At 45.8% G+C, this 25,208-nt stretch overlaps 1 protein-coding gene across 1 annotated transcript; it reads right to left on the bottom strand.

The window, feature by feature from the left end:
- Window positions 1-357: 357 nt before the first annotated feature.
- Window positions 358-17,631, bottom strand: PHF12 (PHD finger protein 12; the record flags this gene model as incomplete). The annotated part of the gene is made up of 13 exons (XM_009075881.1): window positions 358-1,542; window positions 2,142-2,280; window positions 4,106-4,188; window positions 4,733-4,831; window positions 6,769-6,912; window positions 8,216-8,338; window positions 10,341-11,157; window positions 12,227-12,388; window positions 13,008-13,172; window positions 13,871-14,003; window positions 14,963-15,083; window positions 15,594-15,981; window positions 17,535-17,631. Coding segments are annotated over 13 exons (2,806 nt in total), but the record flags the coding sequence as incomplete, so codon positions are not given.
- Window positions 17,632-25,208: the final 7,577 nt, after the last annotated feature.

The following is a 25,208-nucleotide window of genomic DNA, read 5'->3' as shown; positions in this document are numbered from 1 at the left end:
CACAGCTGAGGTGTTCCAGTCCCCTCATCTTCCAGGATGTTTCCAGGAGTTCCATGTCTCTTGTCCTGAGGAACCCAGAACTGGATGCCACATCCCTGGAAACATTTGAGGTCAGGTTGAACCTGACCAAGTTGGAGATGTTCCAGCTTATTGCAGGGGGTTGGACTAGATGACGTTCAGAAGTCCCTCCCACCTCACCTTCCAGCCCTCATTCCTTCCCTCCATCACCACCAGCATCCTCCCACAGGAGACCAGGCTCCCTCCATCCCATCCCTGTCCTCCACCTCAGGCTCCTCCACTGTGGTCAGACACTCTGGGGAAGCTCCAGGTTGTGGAGACACGAGTGAAGACAGACAGTCAAGAAAACAGAATGTGAAGTATTTTTTTTTATATACAGAATACAGGAAAGTTTCTGTAAAGTCTAAAACGTTACAATTACTATGTACAGTGGAACTAGCTGTTCTGCTGCGGGGAGGTGGCAGAGAAACAAAAGAGACAGACAGGTTACGACAAACGATCTGCTACAATAGACAATTTGAGGAACGTCATACCACATGTAGCACTGTACACAGCTTCAAAACATTGAAAAATGCCATCACTGATGTATTTACACAGAATCCAACACTTTTCCTTATCTGAAATAAAAAATAGGATGGACACCAGGAAAAGAACTCGTTTCTTACTGCCCATAATACACAGTAGCTACTTGTAGTGCAACCATAGCAGGGAGGGATGGGAAAAATAACTGTGGGAAGAAGAGCGCTTCTTTACATTAAATAAAACAATGATATTGTATAGATTTGCTGTATGAAAACTGTATTTCTCTTTTAATATAAAACTATTGTCACTGGCACAAAATAGAACAAGTTTCTGATTATTTTACAACTGCATGGGAACTATCTGTCAGAGAGAGTCCTCGAGTCAGACAGCGGTCGCCCCTCGCTCTGACACGTCCTGCTCTCACTGCAGTTTTCCTTTTAAAATGAAATGTATAGTACAAATATATGTGCAAATGCCCCTAAAACTTGAGCAAAAAAGAAAAATTAAAAAAAGTTAAACGTTCTTCATTTCATGCAAACGGCTTGTGAACAGTCTCTGGGCCGACACAAAAATCCCACCTTGGTTTGTACAGTTTTGCATTGCAAGAGTCTGAGGGTGTTGTTCTCCTTACTCCAAAAAAAAAAAAAAGCTCTCTTCCTAAAAGTTCCTAAGGAACTGAGTTGGACCGCAGCACGGGCACCTGGTGGGGTTTCAGAGAAAGCTTCTCTTCCAAGTCCATGTCTTGTACTAAGGCAGTGTCCCCCTTGGGCTGTTTGGTCGCAAATTCGGTGATGCTGAAAACGAACTGCAGGCAGCCCAGCTTGATGTAACTGCCGTGGTGGAGCAGAGCTGTCCCCTCCCAGCCAGCCCCGCTGCCCCCGATCAAGCTGGAGCTGCTGGCTTTGCAGTTACAGGGTTTCCGATGCTGCCCTTGTGCCTGTGAGTTCATCACAGCAGCTTCTTCATGTGGCTCCTCTTCTTGTTTTCTGCTTTTATGTCGTTCTGGGAAAGAATAAAAACATGGTAAGATTTGGGCAGGTCAGTGGCAGCTTCTTTTTATCCACTGGGGTGACCGCTGAGTTGCCTCAGGGGAAGATCCTCTATCCATGAGGCATTTCAGTCTGCAGTGAGCAACTGATAAAAGGGAAATGGGAATCTTCTCACAGCCCTGGAGAGGTAGAGGCATTTACATATCTATTTTGGCAGCCAAAAAAGAGGAAGATGATCAGGTGGAGAGCAGGAGTAAGCCACGTGGGGACAGGATGCCTGCAGTGCAGCCCAGATCACTCACTCACAGTCTGGGAGGGGAGAAACACACATGGGGAAATGCCTCAGGCCTGCTCTGAGCCGGCTGCACACTGGAGCTGATGTGGGACAGGGACCTGGAGCTTGGTAACTCCAGCACTGGAGGCAGGAGTGGGGTTTAGAGCAGAGCAGAGAGCTCTCCAGGCTAGAGAGGAAGGTCCCAGCTGAGGCCCACAGCGAGGCTCCCCTTTTTACAAGGGGCACCAAACAAGGGATTGATTTCCACCTGCTCCCGCCTCCCCTCCCCAATAACTCCCTGTGGTGGTACTTGGGGCTGATGCTGCCTCAACACTCACTTATCACACTCTGCACTTTGGCAACAATACTGCTGGGAGGAGTAGGAGCCATCTTCTCCGAGAAGTCACACGAATACAGAACATTGTCCACAGTCGTCCCATGCTCACTGTAGTTCAACAGCTCGTAATGCTTTGTATTCTGAAAAGCAAAGAAAGAGGAGGGAATTGAGACATCAAGTCATGGAATAGGTTGGAAGGGACCTTAAAGACCATCTTGTTTCAGTTCTGTGCCAATGTGCAGGGAGACCTTCCACCAGACCAGGTTGCTCCAAACCCTGTCCAACCTGGCCTTGAACACTTCCAGGGATGGGGCAGACACAGGTTCCCTGGGCAACCTGTGCCAGTGCCTCAGCACCTCACAGGGAAGAATTTCTTCCTAATATCCAATCTAAACCTGCCCTCTGTCAGTCAGAAGGGCTTCTGCCCATACACCCCTTTGGAGCACTGAATCACAATCTCTCCCTACAATTGCTGATGATTAAATGAGAACAGATAAACATCCTCCAGCTACAGAGACTACCAACCCAACCCTCGTGTGTGGCTCTCACAGAATCACCACCTTTCTAGCAAAAGCTGCTTCCTGGCAGGGAAGGAGGACAAAGGGGAATGAATTTTACCTACTGCACTTTAACCAACAGATCTTCCGCAATCAGGATATTCAAGCTGATGCTCACAGAGTGAGCACACCATTTTACAGGCACATCTGATGCAAACCTGGCCCAATACCTGTGCCTAGCAGGAAGAGATGTGCTTTGGAAAGCAGACACAAGATGGCAAGAGAGGTGCCACGTGCTGCAGCAGCCGCAGGATAGAGGCAGCCTGGGATTTACAGGCCTTCTGCAGACACTGAAATGCCAGGAGACATTACTCTGACATGCAGCATTACACAAGCAGCGTCACGCTCAGCTGAGCTTTGCAGAGGATGTTGACAGAGCAGAGGAGATTTCAGGTTAGCTCACAGGAATCATCTGAGAGCTGAAGGCCTTGTCCCCTAGGGACTATAGAGCTTTAATCAAGTTACAAAAACTCCCCATGCACAGGAGAGTAAGTTTTGAAGGAACCTGCTGGACTGCAGGAGAACCAGCAGACAGAGCTCAGGAAGGGAAATTCAGCCTCTCCGAAGTGACCACAGCCATAGGAGACCTGCTGGAGTGTGGAAAGTCAGTGCCTAGAGCCTGATTTAGGACTGATCACCATGAGCAAATGCTTCCACACAGATTTAGGGTGTGGATCCCATAACCAAGTGTGTTTTGTAGCTTGCAGTGCACTAGAGTAACAGCTAAAGCTGGCTGGGGGTTAATCCTGGACAAATGGTTGATATAAAAGGCTCAATCTTGCTTCAAAGACCATTTCCATGCTAAGAGACATCTCCTGCAGTGCTGTTATTAGCAGGCCTGATGGTCTGTTTACTTCAAGAACAAACTAATCTCTGGGCAGTAGTTAAGGAGCAATTGTAGACTTCCGTTTAAGCTGTGAGTTTAACCAAATTTTAGGTAAAAGAATAATTTATACAGAGTACTGCAGATGGTGTGAATGCTTTGCTCCCCCATCACACCTGAAAATAAGAGACTCAGAGCAGTTCCCTGGTTTGTTCCAGCGAGTTAAGCTTTTCTTAACAACACATCTCGATCAAGAAGTATCAGACCATTTCTATGACTTTTTCTTTCCCCAGACAGCAGCAGTGACAGTCGAGTTGTGGTCAGTCTTTGCCCACAGGCAGTTAGCTCAGAGGAATCATGCTGGCAGAGCTCTGTGCTTCAGAAAAGGGTTTGACACAAAACGCTGACGCAGCCTTCGCTGGAGTGAAACCATTCACAGAGTCCTGGCTCTTACTTTGTAATCCACAAAGGAGCACCACACAAAGACAACCTGCTGCCTGCACCTCCAGCTCCCACTGCCATGTAGGCCAAATAGTAAAAATAATAATCATAATAATAATAAAATAAAATCACTCAGGCACTTACCTCATCATAGAATATGCAGGCATGTTTGCCAGACACGTAGTTACAGTGACCATAGCTTGTAAGGCACACATCCATATCAGCTCCTGTCAAGGGGGAAGACAAACAGGCTCAGTTTTGTGGGGAGAAAAACACTACTGTCTGGCGGCAGAGAACAAGAGACAGAATTAAAACTTCAATTAGCAAAACAACAGGGGAGCAACTGCCTTTGTCCTGCTCCCAGGACTGCATGAATAATGCTACGATAAGCCACCGTACAAAGTTTCGGTGGGGGAAGGGAGTGAGCAGTTCCATAAAGGTGGGAGAGCATTTCTCACTCCTGCTGGGTCTACTCTGAGCACCAGAATAATCTAAGCAGCAAGGAATGAAACCTGCAAGCAAATCGTTACTCTTCTCTGCATCAGTCAGGCACTGAATCTCCAGGACAGCTGTTCTGCTAGTGTTACACCAGGTTACAAAGACACCATCCCACAAAGGTTCAAGGCAGGCAGGGGATTTCCACATTTCTTGGTAGAGCAGAATCCCAGCAGCCACAATGTTTCCTTTGACACCCACTTGGCAAACACCTTAGGGAGGGTCTGGGAGAACCACCCTGATTCTGAAAGGTCAGGGCAGGAAAAAGCTACTCACCTGTCCCAATGTAGAGGGTTCGATAGCACATATTGACTGCACCCCCCAGGCCCATCAGAGGATAGAACACCGCCCGGGCTTGCACTTCCTTTCTTTGAGCTGCAAGATAAAAAGAAACTACTTGAACAATGTTATCAGCTGGGAAAGCTGCTTGACCCCAGTGTCTCCAGCTCAGAAAACACAGATCCTAAGGAGCATGCAGTTAGCTTTGGCTTAAACTCCAACTCTCAACCCTCTAGGAATATTTGTGCATTAAACATCTTTTTGCCAGTCAGAGAAAATTGCTCTCTCCAATAACCCACATAAGCCATGCAACCAGGGGAACATTAACACCGAGTGTGCACAATGGAGCCACGCTGAGGAACACACATGCCTCCTACCACTGACTTCTTTCTTAATCTCTTCCACTCTAGGGAATCAAAGAACTCAGTCTTTGTTGTCAAAGTGCCACTTAAAAAAAATTGGTGCTGGTGAATGCCACCAACTTAACAGCTGCAATTTCACTTCTAGTGAAGCTGCAGGAAAAGCACATGGGTTGAACAGGGCTTGGCCAGGGACCAACCCAGCTCCCAGCACAGGATGATTTACTCAGTGGACTCCTTTACCCTCAGGTCGGTCCCTATGGTACACTGGACAACGGCTGGTCCAGGGTTGAGTCCCTAGAGCAGCTCCAAGCTCAGATCACACACTCACATGCCCATGTTAACTGGACAGAAAGTCTTCTGTGGAACAGATACAGAACTCCAGTGGGTCACACAGGCCTAGCCAGCATTTCAGCACTGTCTTTTGGAGGCAAACCCCTTATACACTGAGTTTAGGCCTCTCCTGATAGCACATCTACATGGCAGCATCACACCCAAGAGTGTGAAACCAAAGAACAAAACAGGAGGATTGTGAAAGCATGTTTGCAGAGGCACCTAGTCAGGAGGCACTGCTGCAGGGCATGCAGGTTCCACCTCTGCCTGGCTACCCTGCATGAGTCCTTTCAGCTGTCTGGCTCTGCAGGGCTTCGAATCTACCATTTCATCAGCAATGCTAAACAGTCAGTTGGATGCATCATTCCTGCCCAAAAAGGGTGATGGGTTAAGACAGCACGGATCTGCCCTGAGAAAGGCAGACCGCTGAAGAATTTCCAGAGCAGGAAGGCAGCTCACAGCCTGCTGCTGTGTCCTACCGCAGTGCTCACAAGAAGATTGACAAAGCATTTAGGGAATGCTGTGATGCTACAGCAGCAAGCAGAGCACAGAGCTTCAGAAAAAAAGAGTACTGACTGTTAGCAGACTTCCAAAGATCTTATCTGGGATATTTACCCCCAGGCCTGGCAGAGGGGGAGCAGCGAACTGCTTCCACAGCAAGGCTGACCAGTTAGTGCTTGAAAGCAGATTAAACTGACTGGCTGCATGCAGAGGAACACGCAGTCATGTTGGCCCTGCAGCTTTAGGTGATACCAGTGATCACAAAGCCAAAGCTGAACTTGGGAATCTGGAGATTTTCAACAGAAGTGCAAGTTGTTTTTCATTATTTGCATTTATCATATTTAGTGGTTTCAGCTTGACAGTGACATTGTTCTGAAGGGGCAACGACAATGTCACATTTATATTCTGTGCCCCAGTTCCTCCTGCTTGTGTACTTCTCTCACAAGCAACTTCTCTACAAAGAGAGCAGGAATTCACAGATTTCTCTTGCCCATCTCGAAGGTGAGGACAAAAAAATAATCCCGCCAAGCACCTGAGCTGAACCTTCCTATCTGTTGCTAATTCTAAGATGAATAAGACACAACTTCACTAAAGATTTCCAGCAGAAAATCTGAAGTTAGTGAAGGTATTCCCATTTCTGAAATTTGTAAATAATTAAGGAGAGAAACCTGAAGGAGTTTCTGGCCAGTGGACACCATCCAGAGTGGGCAGATGAGAGGAAAGAAAAGTGAAAGGCAGCATCAGACAGATACCAGAAGAAGAGGGAGATCTTCTTCAAGGAATAGGCAAGGGAGTGCCAAAAAGCTCACCACAACCCAACTATTCTAGGGCTGCTCTTACCTTCAATGTGATTTCCCACAGGAGATTGCTGATGGGAACTGACACTGCTCGCTAGAGACTGAGCTTTGGGAGGAAAGAGCTGATGTATTCTCTGCAAGGCCAGAAACTTGATCAGCTGCTCATCCAGCATATTTATCTCAATCTCTGTTAATAAACAAAAAGCAATCAGTAAGTTGAGTGCAATCTGAGCTGCAGTGGGTTTAACTGTCCCACTTTCAAACTTGTCTTTTGCTTCAACAGCAAAGACTTGACCAATTCTGTAATATCAAGAATCTTACACATAGGTGAGCTATTACATCACATGATCTGTGAACACAGTGTGAGGACAGTGCCAGACATGGCTGGAGAGCTACAGCTGAAGCAGCAAGCAGAAGTGTAGGGCAACAAGGAGGGATAAAAGTTGAAAATCTGCTGCTTTGGCTCAGCATCAACAGGTGGCCACTGGGCAGCACGTTGGGTCCTTCCTGTGAAGCTCTTATGTGGTTATACAGTCCAGCCCTGCATGGCAGAGAAGAGCTGTCACCACCTTTGAAGCTGCTACAGGCTCATTCTTGAGTCACATGCTCACAGCAGGGTCAATTAAACCAAACAGGGCAACTCAGACAATATTATTAATGAGCTTTAAAGCAGATCTGTTGCTGATAGCTCTGAAGTATTTAGCTTTGTAGAGCCCTACAGAGGTCTGCTTTCTTGCAGCAAGGAGGCTGGTTAACCTCTTCTTCCAAGAGCTTTCTCCACATCAATGACAGTTAAAAGGGCAAGGAGAGGAGGAAGAGCTGTAACAGCCTTTCCCAACAGCAGAGAGGGCAGGTGGGGTTCACCCAAGAAAAGAGGGTCACACTGGCAATGCCAGAAAGGCTATTCTTCAGAAGTAGAAGTCATCTCTGGCATCAGCCTTGCTGTGCTACTGCCGATTGCTGCTCAGCAATCTCCACCTCCTCCTGAAGGCACTCAGCTAAGGCTTGGCATCTCTTGCCAAGTGCAACAAAAGGAAATAAAAACCAGGCCAGTCTAGGAGACTGATGGAAGCAGAAATAAATCAGAAAATTAACTGGCCCATTAGAGCATCACCACTCAGGTGACTGCTCTGCTCCAAGATCTATTGCTGCTGCCTTTACGCCTGCTGGGAACAGCTCTGGATTGCAGCTAGCACCACAACATGGCAGGACTGCAGGTTTCTGCACGTGAATTCCACCTGGAAAGCAGCCCATTTGTGATCCTTCCCCAGAAAAGCTTCAGGCAGAAACACTTCATTGGCCTTGCTGCCTTGGCAACACTACAAGCAGGGAAGCATGTGACATATTTGAGGTAATGTATACTCAACCCCTTCCCTCACCTGACTGCAACCCTCCTTTATCTCTGGAACTTTTCCTCAAGCAGAGATGGAATGCTTTAGGGAAGCAAACACGCAGGGCTAGTAGAGACTGATAATGAATTACATACTCACCGCCGTCCATAAATGCTTTCAGGGAACTGGTGAGGTCCAGCATAGCTGCAGAGTTTGAAGTGAGTGATGAGGGTAGAGTTAAAGCGCTTCCTATGGATAAGGTGCTGGGACTGACCTTACCATCTACAGAGAGAGATGGTGTAGAGAAGATTTGTCACTGTGACGTTCACCAGACATGCACCCAGCCCTCAGGCTCTTCTTGCCTGCCAAGCTCATTAGAATGACTCATTTTGCTCATAGCTGTGCTTTAAAAAAGGCCTGAACTAGAGGCCAGGAGCTTTCTTCTGCTCACAGAAGGGCTAGTGTGTGCCTCCAACAGAGCCAGCCACCGACTTCTGCCCCACCTTCAGCTGTAGGAGGAATTCTGGACCTATACATTTAAGCTTCTACTCCCTGTGATGTCCTACAGACACTGGAAAGAGGAGTACCAGCTCCCCAGGAGCTTGAAAAGTTTATGAAACCTAAGAGACCTTTGCCAAATAGCTTGTCTAGGTCTGAACATGCATTTCAATTGCCCCATTTTTATTTCTATACTATTATAAATTCTGGGACATACATCATTGTCCAGTAAAAACGTGACAGTCATAGGCAGATTTTATTACTTACAAAATAAAACCCTCCTGCTTTGGCAGTGACTATGCAGCTGAAAGAGGCAATGGCAAATGCCAGGAAATAAAATCCCTTTAATGTGTTCTTGATACCAGATCATCTTGACTTGGTTTGCTTAGAAATACAACTACTCTAAGCCTACAATTTATGGCAAAATAAAGTCATGAGTGATTTGTATTTTTGTACTCAGCGGCAAAATTTGCATACCATAATTTCTGTTATAAATATATATAAATGCATCGTGTTAGATGGAAAAATCTAAATATTTACACCTTCCCCAAGAGACACTGCACCAAAGCAATGATTTGATCTGCATTTTGTACAACACGAACTTTGCACCAAAGGCAATTACTTAACATCTAAAGTAACTGCAAAATTATGTAGGGTTTGCAGTGCTCTTCAAACCACAAGCAACAAGTTTTCTATAACATGGTCTCATTTCCTCCACCAGAACCTCTCCCAGCCTTGCATTTCTAAACAGGGCACGGTCAAATCAACAGCCTCAGAGTAACCAAGTTTATTCAGCAATAAGCAAGAAGGCCAAGTACCCTGGGGACTGCTTCCAAACACAAGGCAAAGCCCAGAAGTTACTCATTGCAGAATTTTACAAAGAATTATAAAAAAATGTTGCCTCTGCTGCTTTGCAATCACCAAATCTGAGCCACTCCATGCAAGTCTGACACTGTGCAGCTTGAACCGCATGAGAAGGGACACACAGCTCTGACACATGCTCTTCAGTGACTGCTTCCACCCAACCTGCACATAGGGTTTTTGCTAGTTTGAGTGTTGAGCTGGTGTGGGGAAAGGGAGGAGAATGCTGTAAGTGAAAGCTTCTTCTACAAAAATTTTAGCTATGGGCATTTACTCTGACCTCTACATCTATCAGTGTCTTTGATTTAATGTTTTTACACTGAAAAATGGGTATATGTACACTTTTTTATATACCTTGCTCTTACTAGCAAGGTTTGTGGGTACAACCCAGGATCTCTAGCATACCCAAGTCCATAACGACCCTGTATTATCAGACCACAGCTTCCACATCCTCCAGCATCAAGGCTGAGCAGCTGAAGACTCCAACCATACCTGTGTTAGGGGACACAGCCACTGTGTGAACAGTTCCTCTGGATGAGATCTCCCAGAGAGCTGGGAGTGAGAGGACTGACTACCTTGCAATCCAAGTGGCCATTTGAAACAAATCAGTAGTTTTACAGCAGCGTTGGGGTTTTAAAGCAGCAGCTGTTGAACAGCGATGCAGCAGCCAAATGATTTAGAACTACTGTTGCTTTCCAGAATTAAACTGACCTACTATCCTGCTTCTCAGGCCAGAGTTCCCCTCTCAGGTATATTTAGCCAGCAAAAATACATCCTATGGCTCCCATAAAGGGACCTACCTAAGAGAGAGGAGACCTGAGAAACTTCTGGCTCTCCACGGAGACCTACAGCCTCGAGGTTCTGCCTGGGGTTTAGCCTCAACATCTCCCAACCCAAGGGCCAAGGTCAGTGGTTCAGCACGTACCTGAAGGTGGTGCTGGTGAACAGAATCTGTTTGTGGACCCAACAGCTGAGATCCCTTCTCCTGCAGCCTGGGGAGGGGTGAGAGCACGGGTGGCAGTGAGGGGGGACCCCCCTGCCCGCAGCTCTGCCGTCAGCGGAGGGCCGATCTGCATCTGCACATTCTTTCTTTGCAAAGTGCTGGTGGTCTCCAGGCTGGCACAGGAGCTCGATATGGACGTAGGCAAACTCGTGACCGGCGCAGAACCCCTTTGTGCACAAGAAACAGGTCCTGCTACGTTCTCTGTTTTGACAATGGTTCCGATGGTGTGATTCAGAAGTCCACAACTCGCTGGGGGTGTGAGGGGCCGAGGCCACGTTTGCCGGTGAGACAAAACAGGTATTGTGTTCCCAGATCCCATTAGCCTCTGGGAGTCAGTCAACTGTGCTGAGGATTCCGACGAAACACCATAGAAATGAGGCCCATTCACTTTAATGTCAGAGGCTGTCGGCCCGTTCGCAGTCCCGCAAGAAGACACCTTCTTGGGTTTGTCTATACAAGAGCTGCAGTTGACATCTTCCTGTGACAAAGTCTGCTGGGATTGTGAGGAGCTCAAGGAATTCTGGGTGGTAATCCCTGAGGTGCAGGATGACATGGAATAGAGGGAAGGTGTGGGTGCCTTGTCAGCTGCCTGGTAAGGGTTGGCGAGTGAGCCATCTGCCACAATAACAGGCTTAATATCAGCCTTCTCTGTTTGTTCAGAGTCCCAAAGCGAAGTCATCTGCTTAGCAGATAAATGTTTCAATATGCTGCACTGGAGCGCAACAACACTACAGAGCCACTGGAAGGAAGAGAGAAGTGCAGGTTAGCTCTGGAGGCAGCAGTGCTCCAAACCTCAACTGCTACTCTATCGTTCACCAGCTTGAGGAAATCCTGCTGCCTCGCTGTGCTCCTGACTGCTCAGATGCAGCCTGGAACTACAGCACCTGCTCTGCTGCTCATCTAGAATCAGGAGAAAATTTTGCCCAAAGGCACAAAAGTACAAACAAAATTACATACTGTTTATCTCTGTGCTGGGGATAGGACAGAGATTAAAGGAGGGAGAAGGCAGCAGACATACTTCCTCACTCCCAAACTCCTCCTTCTCTTCACTTGTTAAGTGCTGCAACTCTTCAGCTAACTACAAACACATCTTTCACTTATTTGGGCTTGTAGCCAAACACAATCCTCCAACTTATTCTGTAGCTGCTCTACCTCAGGTACAGGGAGTCACCTGCCAAAGCTGGGGTGGAGAGCACCTTTCCTTTTACATGAGGTCCAGGAAGACCAAAAGATTTATTCCAGGTTTTAAGCTCCATGGTGCATGTGCACCTGCCACAAGAAGAACCCTGCCTGAGCTAACAGAAGGACTTGACTGCACCACTGATTGCAAAGCAACATGTCTTCACACTGTGGAATCTGGCCTGAAGTTTCATACAAGATTTAAACACTCATTTGACCTTGATTTATACATCCAATTCCATCTGCAATAAAAAGTGGCCTAGAAAAGTGATGTTAGCATACAAATAAACATGTCAGAGAGCAGCATTACATAATCAAAGTGGAAAGTATTTCCCCATCAGCCTGGAAATAAAGACGGCACCTAGACAGAAAGCTCTCAACTCCACTCTTAAGGCCAGAAGACTATTTCACCACATCCCCGAAGTGTCAAATGAGTTTTACATCTCACCTGGAAAGCCAACATGAAGTTTTAATGGGCAAAGGTGTCAGAGACAAGACAAGCTATCACCCTTCAGACAGGAGTTTGAGATTGGTTTCCTAGACAACTGCTCCATCATGACTGAAATGGAAGAGGATCTTTGTACCAAAACACCTACAGACACAGAGTCCAAGCATTTGACTTCATTTACCTCCTGTTGTTCTGTCTGGCTGGCTAAGTGCTCAGTGTTCAAAAGGTGCTTCTGCAAAGGTTCCTCAGGGATCCCGTTACAGATCAACTCGCCGTCTCTAATTGCTGCAGGCGCAAGTAACGGGGGTGGAAGTCGGTACTGGGACTTTATAGCATCAGGAACCTACATTGCAGAGAAGGAAGATCACACATGAGAACAATTACTTAAGAAAGACTCCTTAAACAAAGTGCCTAATCAGCACTAGGCTTTGTGTTTGCTGCTTTCCCACCCAAAGGAGCCCTGCAGACAGTACAAGTATTAAGGCCTGAGTACATTGAATTGATGTAGCCATGCTGAAATTAATGGGTTTTATTCCCTTAGGTCAGGCATGACTTCAGTACAACACGGTGACTACAGCATGTGAGAAGCCATGCAAAAAAAGCCAAGTGAGAAGGGAAGCCTGTGCGGCACTTTTCAGGTATTCTGTCAGCACACACAACAGCCCCAAATCTGACTGCAGGGCGACCTTTGGGAGGTTTTGTGTCGTACTTTCTATGCTTGTGCTGGATTTAAAGGCTTACTTGTAACAGTTGAGTCTTATGGTTGAAAGATAAACTTCTTAAATCCTACAGGTAGTGAAAAGTAACTGCTGACTCCCAAACATCTCACCAACACATTCATTCGGACTCCATCCTCTTCCTCCTGCCACAGGGGGCTTATCCCTATGAGGTGTGCTGGTTTCCCTTCCAAACTGGAGTATCTACACAGGGATTTTCACCAATTACTACTAGTTTACACATACCTTCAAACCTTTTCTCTTCACTGATTGAAGAACTCTGCGATTCGGAGGATGTTTCTTATGGATTCGGTTTAAGAAATCCACTTTGACAACGTGCTGAGATATGGTGTCCTGGAACCGGTCAAATACTCGGCACCGATTACTCAGGGTCAAGTTCTTCTGGTTCAGCTGGGTGATCAGATAATGCCACAGGAGTTAGGGATCTGTGGGTCACTCTAAAGTACCCTAAGACTTTCATAATGCCTCGTAGCACTGGCAGTAGAGCATCAGCTCAGCTTTAGACTATTTGTTTCCTGCAGCACTAACCACTTCTGTTAAAGGGCACATTGCTGGAGATGAATACAAAAGCATTTAGAGGCCAACTAAGCAGCATCAATGCTCTCAGAAGCAGTTTGTCTGGGCACAAGCCCTTTGTTTCAGCCCCCTGTTTCCTGAGTATTTAAGTCTCAAGCACACAGCTTTTCCACAAATGAAAATTCCCTCTTGGAATGAAAGTTTTTTGGGTTAAGCATGCAAAGAATTACTTCCCCTATTTGTAGCACTGTGCTGCTTTGTATCCCAGTTCTGGAAGCTCATCTAGATCTTAAGGAGTCCAGTCAAAAACTAGACAAGCTGTCAGTGAGCCACAATCTGAGCTGTCAGCTTCAGTTACAGGAAGGAGTTCCCCCATCTTTATATTTTATTGCAGAGAGCAGCATCACATTCCTTTGGAGAGCGCGTTGCTTGCAGCAGGAGCTTTACAAGCGTTAGAGGGAGCAATAAGAGCTCAGAAGCTGTTTTACATTTGTTGTACTTTGTCCTTTAATGGACCTGCCAGGTTCCACTCCAGCATCCGGTTACCATACTGCAATCATAGTCCTGCTTACCACCACGTGTTCTATGTGATTTGGGCACATCCATCGACCCAGAGGCATGGCAGTAAGCGGTGGCTCCAGACAATCCATGTGGAACAGGAGTGGGCAATAGTCACACTGAATTAGAGGTGCCACTCTGCAACTCCTGCAAAGAGAAAACCATATCTTAGTCCTCATACAGAGCATAAACAGAACATTCAGGCCAGCTTGGCTAACCACTTCAGCTTATCTTCCACCACCAATTTCCCCACACTGTTGCCTGCACCTAAAATTAGGATTCTGAATTGTAACTTGATCTATGTGGACCTTCTGCAAAACACACTTAAGGCAAAAGCATTCATGTAAAGCAAAATTCAGAGATCAAGAGGAAATCCTAGGTTTAGGTTACGACAATTTTCCTCTCATGAATTGTGTGTAAAGTTGGGACACGGACTTGCACACGATGTTCACAGAACAAGTCTGAAACTCCAGAAAACTACTACATCTGAATCCCCAGGCTACAAAGCTTTCACTCTATGACAAAGTCATCAGCTGTTCTCCACAAAAGCCCACCTGAACCTCCAGCCCACTTCCAGAAACTCACTCTGACTGGGTTCCTGAAATAAAGGTTTCATTTTCACTGACATTTTGAATCGGGATTGATCTGTGCATTTTTTATGCAGCTATAAAAACCATCAGTATTTTGTACTGGTTTTCAGATTTACAATTTCAGCACAATATTCCTATTTGCCTTGGGCTTATGTGTCTCTCAGTAGATTTCTATTTCCTAAAGGTCACCTCCTTACACACTTCCTTCACGAACCATAAACAAACATCTCCATTTACTAAACCACCATCACTTTAGAATTGCTCTTAGTTGTAAAACACTGGAGATAGGATAGCTCAATCTTGTCAATCTTCAAGCTTCATTTAAAGACTCTTTCTAGCCACACCTACACTTGCCATGGTTAAATGCCTATTATTTAGCAAAAATGATTTTTTCTCCATTTCTTTAGAGGATTGTAAACAAATAATGAAGGGGAAAGGGAACAGGTCATCCACTAATTTCAGCAAGAACTTTGTTCCTGTGAAGGGTGTAAATAGCTTCCTTGGCAGAGCCATTACCTGTTGCATGTGAAGCAAACTTTCACTGGCAAGGGAACCAAACCATTGTGGTCTAACTCGTGTTGTGCTTTCTTGACATTCTTTCCTGTGGTTTCTTCCTTTCTCCTCCTCTTACTAGTACCTGAAAGTAAATTTTAAAAGGCTTTGGGTTATCCACATAGCAGAGATTTGCTTTCTGGTAGATACACATAATAATGTTGGGCAGAGGCAAACAGAAAAGGTAAACATTGCTGCTTAAGGAACCCTTATCAACCATTAAGTCTGGTTTTGAGTGACAGAGATTGTCTTTAAAGGCAGGGATATGTTATGCTTAATCATTTTAGTAACATCCTATATATTTACTTTATTATCAGATTATCATAACAAAATCAAAAATCAAGTATTTTGACCACTGGATTTTTTCTTCAGACTGATGATCTAGACCAAGGTGACAACAAGCAGCATCTATCACAAGTGCTGATGGAGGTGGTGTGTAGTAGCAGTGTCCCCACAGCTCGCACCTGAAAGGCACCTGCTTTCACCAACATCACTGGAGCCACAACGACCACGGAGTCAAAAGGGAGAAGAGGTGAGAGGGCAGTAGAATGCAACTGCAGACATCATCACCAACACTACACAAGGCACTGCTCACCTGGAAGTGCTGTGGTGCAGGTCAGCTCATTCGGCAACTGGAACTGCGTTGGGTTCCTTTCCATGGCAGCAGCAATAAGAAGCTCAAAGGGTCGCTTCAGCTGGGGCTGCCCACAGTCCATTTCTGCAATGGCAGAGTCATCATCCACGTCAATTATGTCCTCATCCACATCATTCTGTTCTGAGTTGGGGGTCTCGGTGCTGGCATTGGATGTGGGAGTGCCAGGCCGGCTTGCTCTCCTTTCCAAGATCCTGGCATGCGCATTAGCCCTGATGCTGCTGCTAGACCTGTCCAACAGGTCTGCGTCACTGGTGGGGGAGGTGGTCCTTTTCCCAGATTTGTCCACCAATCCATTTACCTGCCCCAGCTCTTTCTTCTGTTCTCGCTTCTGCACGACATGAATAGGCAGGCTTATCATGGAGGCCACAAACAGAGCACATCAACCTTGACAAATATGTGACTGAAGACAAACAGCATCTGAAAACACTCAAGCCGCTCACTACAACTTCCCCCGTGAAGTCAGGAAAGCCTTGACCTGGCAAAAACAGTTTGATTGCAGCTAACATACAGGTGACAGAACAGCTGAAGAGAACCAAGCATGGGGAAGAACATTAGCATGTTCAGGATAGCCATACTGGAGTCCAGATCAGGGCAACATTTCACAGCATCTAGTCCTAAACACCTGACAAATCAGACAACTGTTTGCTACCAACACTGAGAAATTCCATGGCAGACCATTCCTTGTTGATGCAGTCTACTATCCCTGGCACTGCATCCAAACCCAAAATGGACTGAGGTCGGCTGGAGAATACAAGCACGGTGTACAAACACCACTCTGCTATCTCTTGGTGACAAGAATATTGAACTAGGTGGGCAGAGAGAACTGCAGCAGAGGAAAACTATACATTGCCATCACCACAAGATCCATTTTGCAGCAGGAGAGGACACTGCATGGCTGGACAGGCACCTGTGCACTGCTCCAGTGCCTGCCAACATCACCCATATGGGGGAACCAATCTACTCCATCACTGCCAGTCTGCAAGAGGAGCTAAGTGTTGTCAGGCAATTTTTAATACAGAGAAGTTTGGGATATTTTCTCTTTTCTCTCTCTCTTTTTATTATTTCTTTTTTGATTTGTGACCTTGGTTGTTACTGTTGGCAGATGGCTGAACAGTACCCTGGAAGCATAACAAGGCAATTGCTTCAGGAACAAAAGGCTGAGCATACAGTTTTCTTCCAATCTGTTTTGGGTGTCACTTCAAGGGAACAGTTGCTTGATAGTTTTCTAAACCCTCTGCTACACAGCCTTACGTGGTCATAGCAATAAGATGTTTACATTGTGCAAGACAGCTTCCTGGAGAAAGAGCATCAAGGCAAAAAAAAAAAAAAAAGACAAGCCACAATCTTGCCCAATCATCTCCTCCCCATCCTGTACAACAGCCCAGGAAATCATAACTCACTGTGATTTCACCCTCTGCTGATGTGCAACTGCTGTGAAGTCACACTTCTAAAAAACACAGTCCTAATACCAAAGCTGCATTAACGTGGCTCCTGTTCCACCTGCAGACAGTTCACCTCCTCGAGCACGAGAGCCATTCCCATTCCCTCTGTGCCTCAGCTCTCCCTCCTTTCCAGAAATGGGGGAAGGAAAACAGTTTAAAAGGCACAGCTCGACAAGAACACAACAGGCATTTCAGTTTTAGTTTAGTGAGGTTAAAAATATGAGAGTCTCATCAAGACCCCTTAGTTTTCTTTAAACCTGTTCCTAACGAACAGCCCTTTGAGGCTCTGAGGCTTTCCTAACAAAGCCCTTTGCAACTGTGAGCACAAAGAGCAACTCTGGTGGTGTATGTACACATTGAGGGGAGAGGCAGGTGTAAACCACAGGCTTCAGGTTTCAAATGGACAGTGGGAAGGGCAGGGATCATGGAGAGGCTTTACCTTGCGGCGTACAGTGCAGCGGTGGCACATCCACTCCCCCGGCGGCAGCATCTCCTCGCTGAGCGGAGGGTTGCTACAGGGGAAATAGAAAGCAAAGCTTTACTGTTATTTACTGCTATTTCTGGAACTCTTCTCACGTACACACAGCCTGAGTCAGGGCAGCTCTGCAGGTTCTGCTCCCAGGCACTTCCTTTTATTTATGGTGAAGTTCCCTGGATTCGCTCCCCCATACATCCACTTAGCCAGACACCTCCAAGAAGCCATTCTTCCATGACACCCATCTCAGCTCCACGGTTTCAGAACACTCTTGGAATCGAACAGCAAAGATAAATGGAAGATTCACTCATGTGCCACATGCATACCTCCCCCCCCAACACCATGCCTCCTTAAATAACTTGATTACTCCATGGACAACTACACAGATTCCCGTGCAGAAAGCACAGTCATACATCCAGCTATCTCCAGCCCTTGGATTTGCAGTGAGTCCAACTGAACAAGCTGCCATGAAGTCTACCCACCGTTTCCCATGTACTCCATGCCTGGGCACACTTACTTAATGGTGGAAACCACCTTCTATCTTAAGACAACCCAAATACTCATGAAGTGTCACCATATACAGCTCGCCTTGGCTATGAAGCACAGGGTACATCCTACTCATATGGATCTGCTCTTACTATAAAAGCTGTATCACAGTGAAATGACATTCTCATTTTGGTGCTAGAAATAAACCAAAGCAAATTAGACGAAGGAGTAAGGAGGACTATTTTGAGAAACACTTTTCCTCAGTAAAAGGCAGAGCAGCATATGTTAGATGATACACTTTCCTTACAGATCCTACTACTAGCTCAAGAACTTTCCAACACCTCTTTGTCATTAAGATTTGTTATTGGAGCAAACTGCTGACTGTTGCAGGGAGAGTGTACATGCTGGCAGAAAAACAGCCAGTTACCACACAGCATGGCTTAAGATAATACTGTTAAAAGTTCTGCCTACTTTTGCTAGAGGCAGCTGCATAGCAAGTCTGCTCTCTTGTGCTGAACACTCAGAGATGCACTGTGGCAGGATCTAGAAGCTCAATTTCCCACTGACTGGGAAATGGGTTACAAGGGATCCACTGGGATTGACTGGGTTACATGGGGATTAAGCAGTAGGGTGGCCACACCAGCAAGGACCTTAAAAGACAAGCCCAAGAAGCCACACTGAGCAGCCAGACCGTGGTTCACATCAGGAGTCTTTATACTGTTTATTGAACCTACAGACAAATATCAAACCAAATCCCAGTTAAGCTTCCCGAAGTCTCCAGCCCTGACAAGCCAGAGAGGATAAGATGCGTATTTGCTGGCCAGGAAGAGCTGTGCTTTTGCAGCAAAGGGAGAGGCTGTCTTCCTCTAGAATCTTGCTCCTAGCACAGGGAAATGGCACAGGATCCCAGCCCAGGCTCCCAAGCCTGAACTGTAAAAACAAACACATTTCCTTTGTTTAAACAGAGTCCCGGCGAGCCTTGCCCCGAGCGCGCCAGCGTGCCAACCACAGCCTCCGCAGGTACTGCAGCCATCCGGGGTCACGCTCGCTCTTGCAACACTGTGCCTGCAAGACTGAAGGGAGAACACAGCAAGAACCAAACTGGCAATAACCTCAGCATTTCTGGTGTCAGGCTCCGGGGAATTCAGTAGAGCCAACACATCTGGCAGCCATTTTGAGGAGGAGTGCAGGGTTTCAGAGGCCTCCGTGTTCCAGGCGCTCCAGAAACGCAGCGCTCTGCATATATGCACTAACATACCTGCAGCTTATGTTTCTCATTTCCTGGAGGACTTGGATGAACAAGAGATCAGGCTCTAGATGAGAGCACCAAAGCCTCTACTACTGGCTGCTTCACCTGGAGCCTCAAATGCTTGGCTGAAGCACTAACTCCCCTCTGCCCCAAACTAATCTTTCGCTAACAGAAGCAGACAAGAGGGCTGGAAGGAGGAGAGTAACAAATGATCCCTGTGTGCTTACTGCAGCATAAATCCATGCTGAATCCTAAGGTGGATCCTGCAATAACTCAGGTTTTACTCCTGCTAGAAGCTGAGCTCTTGCATCTGCAGCTACAGCAAGTACAGATTCATGTGGCCCATTCCCCTCTCCCCTCCCAGCACCCCAGGGGAAAAAAACCAAAACCCACAGACTTGGATTTGTTCATCGTGAATTTTCACCCTCTGAAGCTCCCGACGAGCGTGTCTGAACCGCCGGGAACACGCCAGGCCCATCCTGGCGCGCGCGGCCTGCCAGGGATCCACGCGCTGCCAGGCGCCTCCGGTTATTTGTTTTAACTGTTACCTCAATCTTACGCATTTTACAAGGAAACAATTAATACCACAGTGAACCTTGAGAGGTGCCTGGAAGAGTTCGAACAGGTTTCTTCTCGAGTGTGTGTGTTACTGTCCCATTTGTTGTGTTTGAACTATCTGTTTCACAACCACGAAACCCTACGTACGCTGCGCTATTAAATGAGGGCTTGAAGAAGCTTCTTAATGAATGTTGCTACCCAAAGGCCTGTGGAAGGAGGGGGAAAGATTAGTTTCAGACCAGCAGCAAGGTTTTAGCGCTCAGACAAGCCTCCTGAGGTTTTCTACGCGCTGTCAGGGCCTAGCTGCTATAGCAAGTGTATTAAAAGACTGATTCTGCCTCTCCTGGTTAATGAACTGTTCATCAAGGCAGCTCAGCGCGCTAACAAAGACTGATGAAGGCTGTTCCTGCACTGCTGGCCTCGCAGCAAGCAGAGAGCATTGCCTGGGTCTCAGCATAAAGCCAGGGAAGCGCTAAAGAATGCTGTTTTAATTGACTAGGTATGACCACATTCTTCAACCTTTTACTGTAAGCATAAGAGAAACTGATTTTTAAATCTGAAGGAGACACTTGATCTTCACAACCAAGGTAAGAATTAGCACTTTGGCAAGAGCACCACAACCCTTTTCTCTATCTTTCATAGATTCATTAGCATGCATAGCTCCAGCCGGCAGTGTTTGCTGCCAACAGGACCTGGAATTGTACAGCACCAACTTTATCTTCGGTTACAACACATCTCCTTTCAACCACACACCAATCAGTTGTGCTTGTCAGTGCAATTTCACTAAACCTTCATTTCAGAAAGTTTCCCCTTCTGTCATCACAGGCAAGAGCGGTGGCCAGAGTCGTTTTACCTGGAAGGTTTGGTGTGACCTGAATCAAATCTGCTCAGCAGAACATGTTTCTGGATTTAAGACAAAGACAGCTCTGAAAAACTGAAGCTGACTTACAACACCTGGAAGACCAACTCCAACAAAGCCTCTGAAAATTAAGGGAGATGTTTATCACTGCCTAGTCAAAAGCCACTACACTGTCACAGTCACCTGCCATATCAGTCTCAAGGCTTTTTCTAAACAAGTTTAGTGTTTGCTGAAATTCATATCAGACGTGTTGTCAGGTGCTGCTGTGCCACGCTTAGAACATTGCCAAGCTTCCCTTAAATAAAATTTAAATGGCTATGATGAAATAAAAAAAATTTAAAATCTTCAAGAGTATATTAGGAGTTTTTACGAAGCAAATGATAGCATGAAGCCACTTAGCTTTTCAATTTCACACTCTGGAGCTCTCATACATCAGATGCCTGTTGTTAGCCTAAATCCAGTAATTACTCTTCACTTTGCTGACCTCAATAAATAGGTAAACAAACGCTCCAAGGAATGGCACCTTCTCCAACACAAACTGGGCCACAGCTCTCAAAGGAACCAGTTATAAGCAGACCTGAGGTTATTTACACACGGCATTCCAGGCCATCTTGCGTCAAAGGCGCGTTGACACTACGGAGAGCACACTCTGGATCCACTGGGATACAGACAGCTACCAGCTGGGATAATGGTGGCAGGAAAACAAACCAGTCTCTGGTGAGGCTTTCTCCAATAATTTATCTTTTCATGTCAGACATTTTCAACAATCAGACTTGAATATTGTTTTCTGCGCAGGAGAAAATATTAACCCCATGAAAAATGCAGGCAAACACATTTTTCCTTCTCAGGAAACTTTTAATTAACTTACCGAGACTCGCTGACAGGCTTATAATGAAGGATGCTGGTTGTGTTTGCCAGATAAAGGAAGAAGGCTTTCGGCTCTCCTATCGGACTCCTATTTATCCCCATGATGGATAGAGCTACAGCTGTTCTACCAGCTCCATAAAGAACAAGGCTCCCTGGCTTCCTACAGCAGGGCCTCAATGGCAGCTAAAACAAACCAGGAAACCAACCTCACTGTCAAGGCATTACAAGAGCCCCATTGAGAAACAGGGAAAATTGCATCATTTACAAATTCAGCTCTCTGGAACAGTTTTACTGCGCCCAAGTTACACACTTCTGCTCACAGCTGCTCCAAAACCCAGCAGGAGGAGGACACCTGGAACCCAGTGCCCTGAGTCTCTACCTTACACAGAGGCAAACCACACCAAACAAGACAACAGCTGCAGCCTGCTTAGAGTTCCTCCCCACTGCAGCTCCCTCGTGCTCTCGGATCAATGCAGAGTTTACTCTTTTCTGAAGACAAGTCAGACTTCAATTACCTTAGAGATGGTTATTAGGAACACTATCAGTTCTTTCCTCTCTTCTGCTAGTGTCAGGATTATTCCTCAGCCCAAACTCCTCGGTGAAATCTGTGAGTTCTGCTCACTAACATGGATAAATCATGACACTCAGCTGTACAAGGAACAATCTTCCTGAAGAAGCCAAAGATTTCTCAAGCACTAATGCAGAGACCACCAAACTTCAGAGAAGTCTGGAATAACTTTTGTTCTTTACAGACCCCTAAGCATGACCTGAGCACATTAAAACTAAGAGTTCCAGGAACTTTCTGGCCTCAATTAGACTCACATATTTTATAAGATATACCTATTTGAAGACAGCAGTGCAATTCACATTAACTACACGAGTATCATCCACTATACCTCTACCTATGGTGCAAATCCTCCTGTGAGAACCAGTGCAAAAAGCTTGACAGCCAGCACAACTTTGCTTACACTGAAGTCTTGAGGATGCACATAAAAAGTTCTGAATTAGTAGCATCCAGCAAGGAGACCTGGACACCACCAAACAGGTCAGAGCATGATTATTTTGGCTGCCACTATGCAAGGAAGGGAACTGAAATGACCATTTCACAGGTCACCAATTATCCCATCATCTGGAACACTGCATCTGCTTAGCATGCATCTTTCCAACAGCATGGCCAGAGTTAGAAATAAGGATTCAGCAACAGACAGAGCACAGAAACAGGATTAAAACACTATTATATGACCAGACAGCGAGAAACAAGATGTATGCAAGAAAAAAATAAAGGTACACTAACATAATCTGCCCACATGATGCTACAAGAGCAGAGGAAGACTTGAAGTTTATTTAGTAAGTAGCACTGCTGGGTGTGCAAGATCCCAAAATTTCATGCACTGTGTGCCTATTTCTACCTTCTAAACCAGCCAATTTCAACAAGGCAAGGGCAGGATGTCAGTGGCCAGTAGTTCCAGCCTCTGGCAGCAGTATTACCATGCTCCTAAGAACCAGGCACCATTGCACAAGGCAAAGCCCAGGCGTGCTGTGAATTTGAGTGGTTTGTGTATTTTGAAACCAGTGAACTTATTTACTTGCCTCCTTCATCAAACTGTTCCTGCTAGTCTCATCCTGGGAAGAGAAAGTAAGTACACTCTCATGGAAGCAGGTTATCTACCTTACCTTGCTTCCCCTGCCACCTTCACTGGGGGCTCTGCCTCCTCCCCATGCCCTTGTGTGCAGACAATCCTGCCAGTCACAGGGAATGAGAGAAGTTCCCTCCAAAGTGATGAAGTAGAAGTTTTTTGCCTCCGACCTGACAAACAGGAGAGTCCAATAAACTGGATAAGCTGCATGTAAACATGTGATCACCTGATGTAATTAGTTACTCCTATTTATAGAAAGAACCTGGCCCACAGTGACCATTCCCTAGACAACCTGTTAGTCATTACCCTCATTAATAGCTGACAAAAAATTAAAGGAAGTTCTGGTTTGTAAGATATTAAATTTCCACATTTATATAAAAAAGTACATATATACAAATAAATATGCATTTTTAAAGTGCATTATGCCACCTGTACCACAGTGAGGGGTTTTGATTGTTTTTTAATTAATTTGTCTGGTTATGAACTCTGATATTTGAGACATATTTGCCTAGGAACCATCCAGCTTTGTATTTATAAGCAGAAACCATGGAAGTCAATAGGAAGAATTGTTGACTTTGGAAAATGTGGGTCAGACACAGAAATTCAGACATTCTGCACACCCTGAGTCCTGTTTCTTTCCCAGGCATCACTCATGCCTGTGCTGCAGACAATAGCAACAATAGGCTGAATTCAATGTCCAGGTTCATTATTAAGTGTTCAGATCTTTATAGCACCATCTTCTTAACAGATTAGAAGTCATCTTCTCAAAGCAGGATGACACATAGGGCAGCATCAGGGAAAAGAAAGAAGGCTGAGGAACAACACAGCCCTGGTGAGAATCACTTCATCCAATTTTGTCTTTAAAGAACAATAAATGAAGAGACATCTCTGGTGGGAAAAAAATAATCAAAACACAGGTCTGAGAGGTTTCTGAGAAGTGAACACATTCAGCCCCAGCCATACTGAATGTGTTCAAAGGAGACAAGGGTGAAAGGACAGAAGCAATAAGGTGGAAAAAAGGAAAGCAGCACATCAGAAGAGGATGAAGGACAGACTCATAAAAGCAAAAGCATGAATTTGTCTTCACACAGGCACAAGTGAAGTACAATTCTGACATCTACACGTGGCCTAGGCTTTCCCAAGAACACTGGGGAAGAGAGGAAAAAGGGCAGAGACAGAAATATCCACCACAAAACCCCCTTAGAGCAGGGTATACATTCTTTTCTGCCTTTTCCAGATCACCTTCACATCTTGCTCCTGTTGCTATTCTAGACAGAGATCACTGGGAAGTTCACATGATGCCGTGCCCAAAGTCAGAGGCTGTACAGGCAGGTGTTTCACACCAATCACTGGCGCTTGCCAGAAATTCAGCATGGGGTTTTCAGCCTGCTAAATTGCATCCTCAGGCCACTGCTTTCTGCAGGGTTCAAAGTCAGTAATCTCCAGCTCCATCTAGTTTGCTTCAAGTGACTCGTGCAGAGCAGTCGTCAGCAGAAATGGGTTAGAGTTGGGTTCAGGCGCTCGATTCCCCCCAGCTGGCAGAGATGCTCTTTGCCTTTTGTGCTCAAGATCTGATACACAACTGGAAGAATAATTTGTACACCTCTTTTTTTTTTCCTTCTTCTTCCTCATTTCTGGCAACAGGGAACATTTACTCCATACCTTTAAAAGGTATGTGATTGCATTACAACTGGTATCTGTCAACCCCTTTATTAAAGGGAAGCTACAACACTATTTTTACTCGGCTTACAGTTACTGGATACTGCAGCGTTCCTTCAAGGAAGCTGGGCAGACATCTAGTGTGTAGTGGAGTTGGAGACAGCATAAATCGATTACCATAAGGAGGAAAAGCCAGCTCTGACAACCTGTGTCACAGAACTCACAAGTTTAGCCTGTACCCTGACGTGGCAACATGCTTTTTGCTTACACTCACTTCTTTTATAGCCCTGTAACAAAGCCATTGTTATAGCCTCAGATATATT

The sequence above is a fragment of the Acanthisitta chloris genome, unplaced genomic scaffold, assembly GCF_000695815.1.
Source record: "Acanthisitta chloris isolate BGI_N310 unplaced genomic scaffold, ASM69581v1 scaffold26555, whole genome shotgun sequence".
NCBI lineage: Eukaryota > Metazoa > Chordata > Aves > Passeriformes > Acanthisittidae > Acanthisitta > Acanthisitta chloris.
Note: the sequence above shows the minus strand (reverse complement) of the source record. Positions and strands in the feature narration are given on the sequence as shown.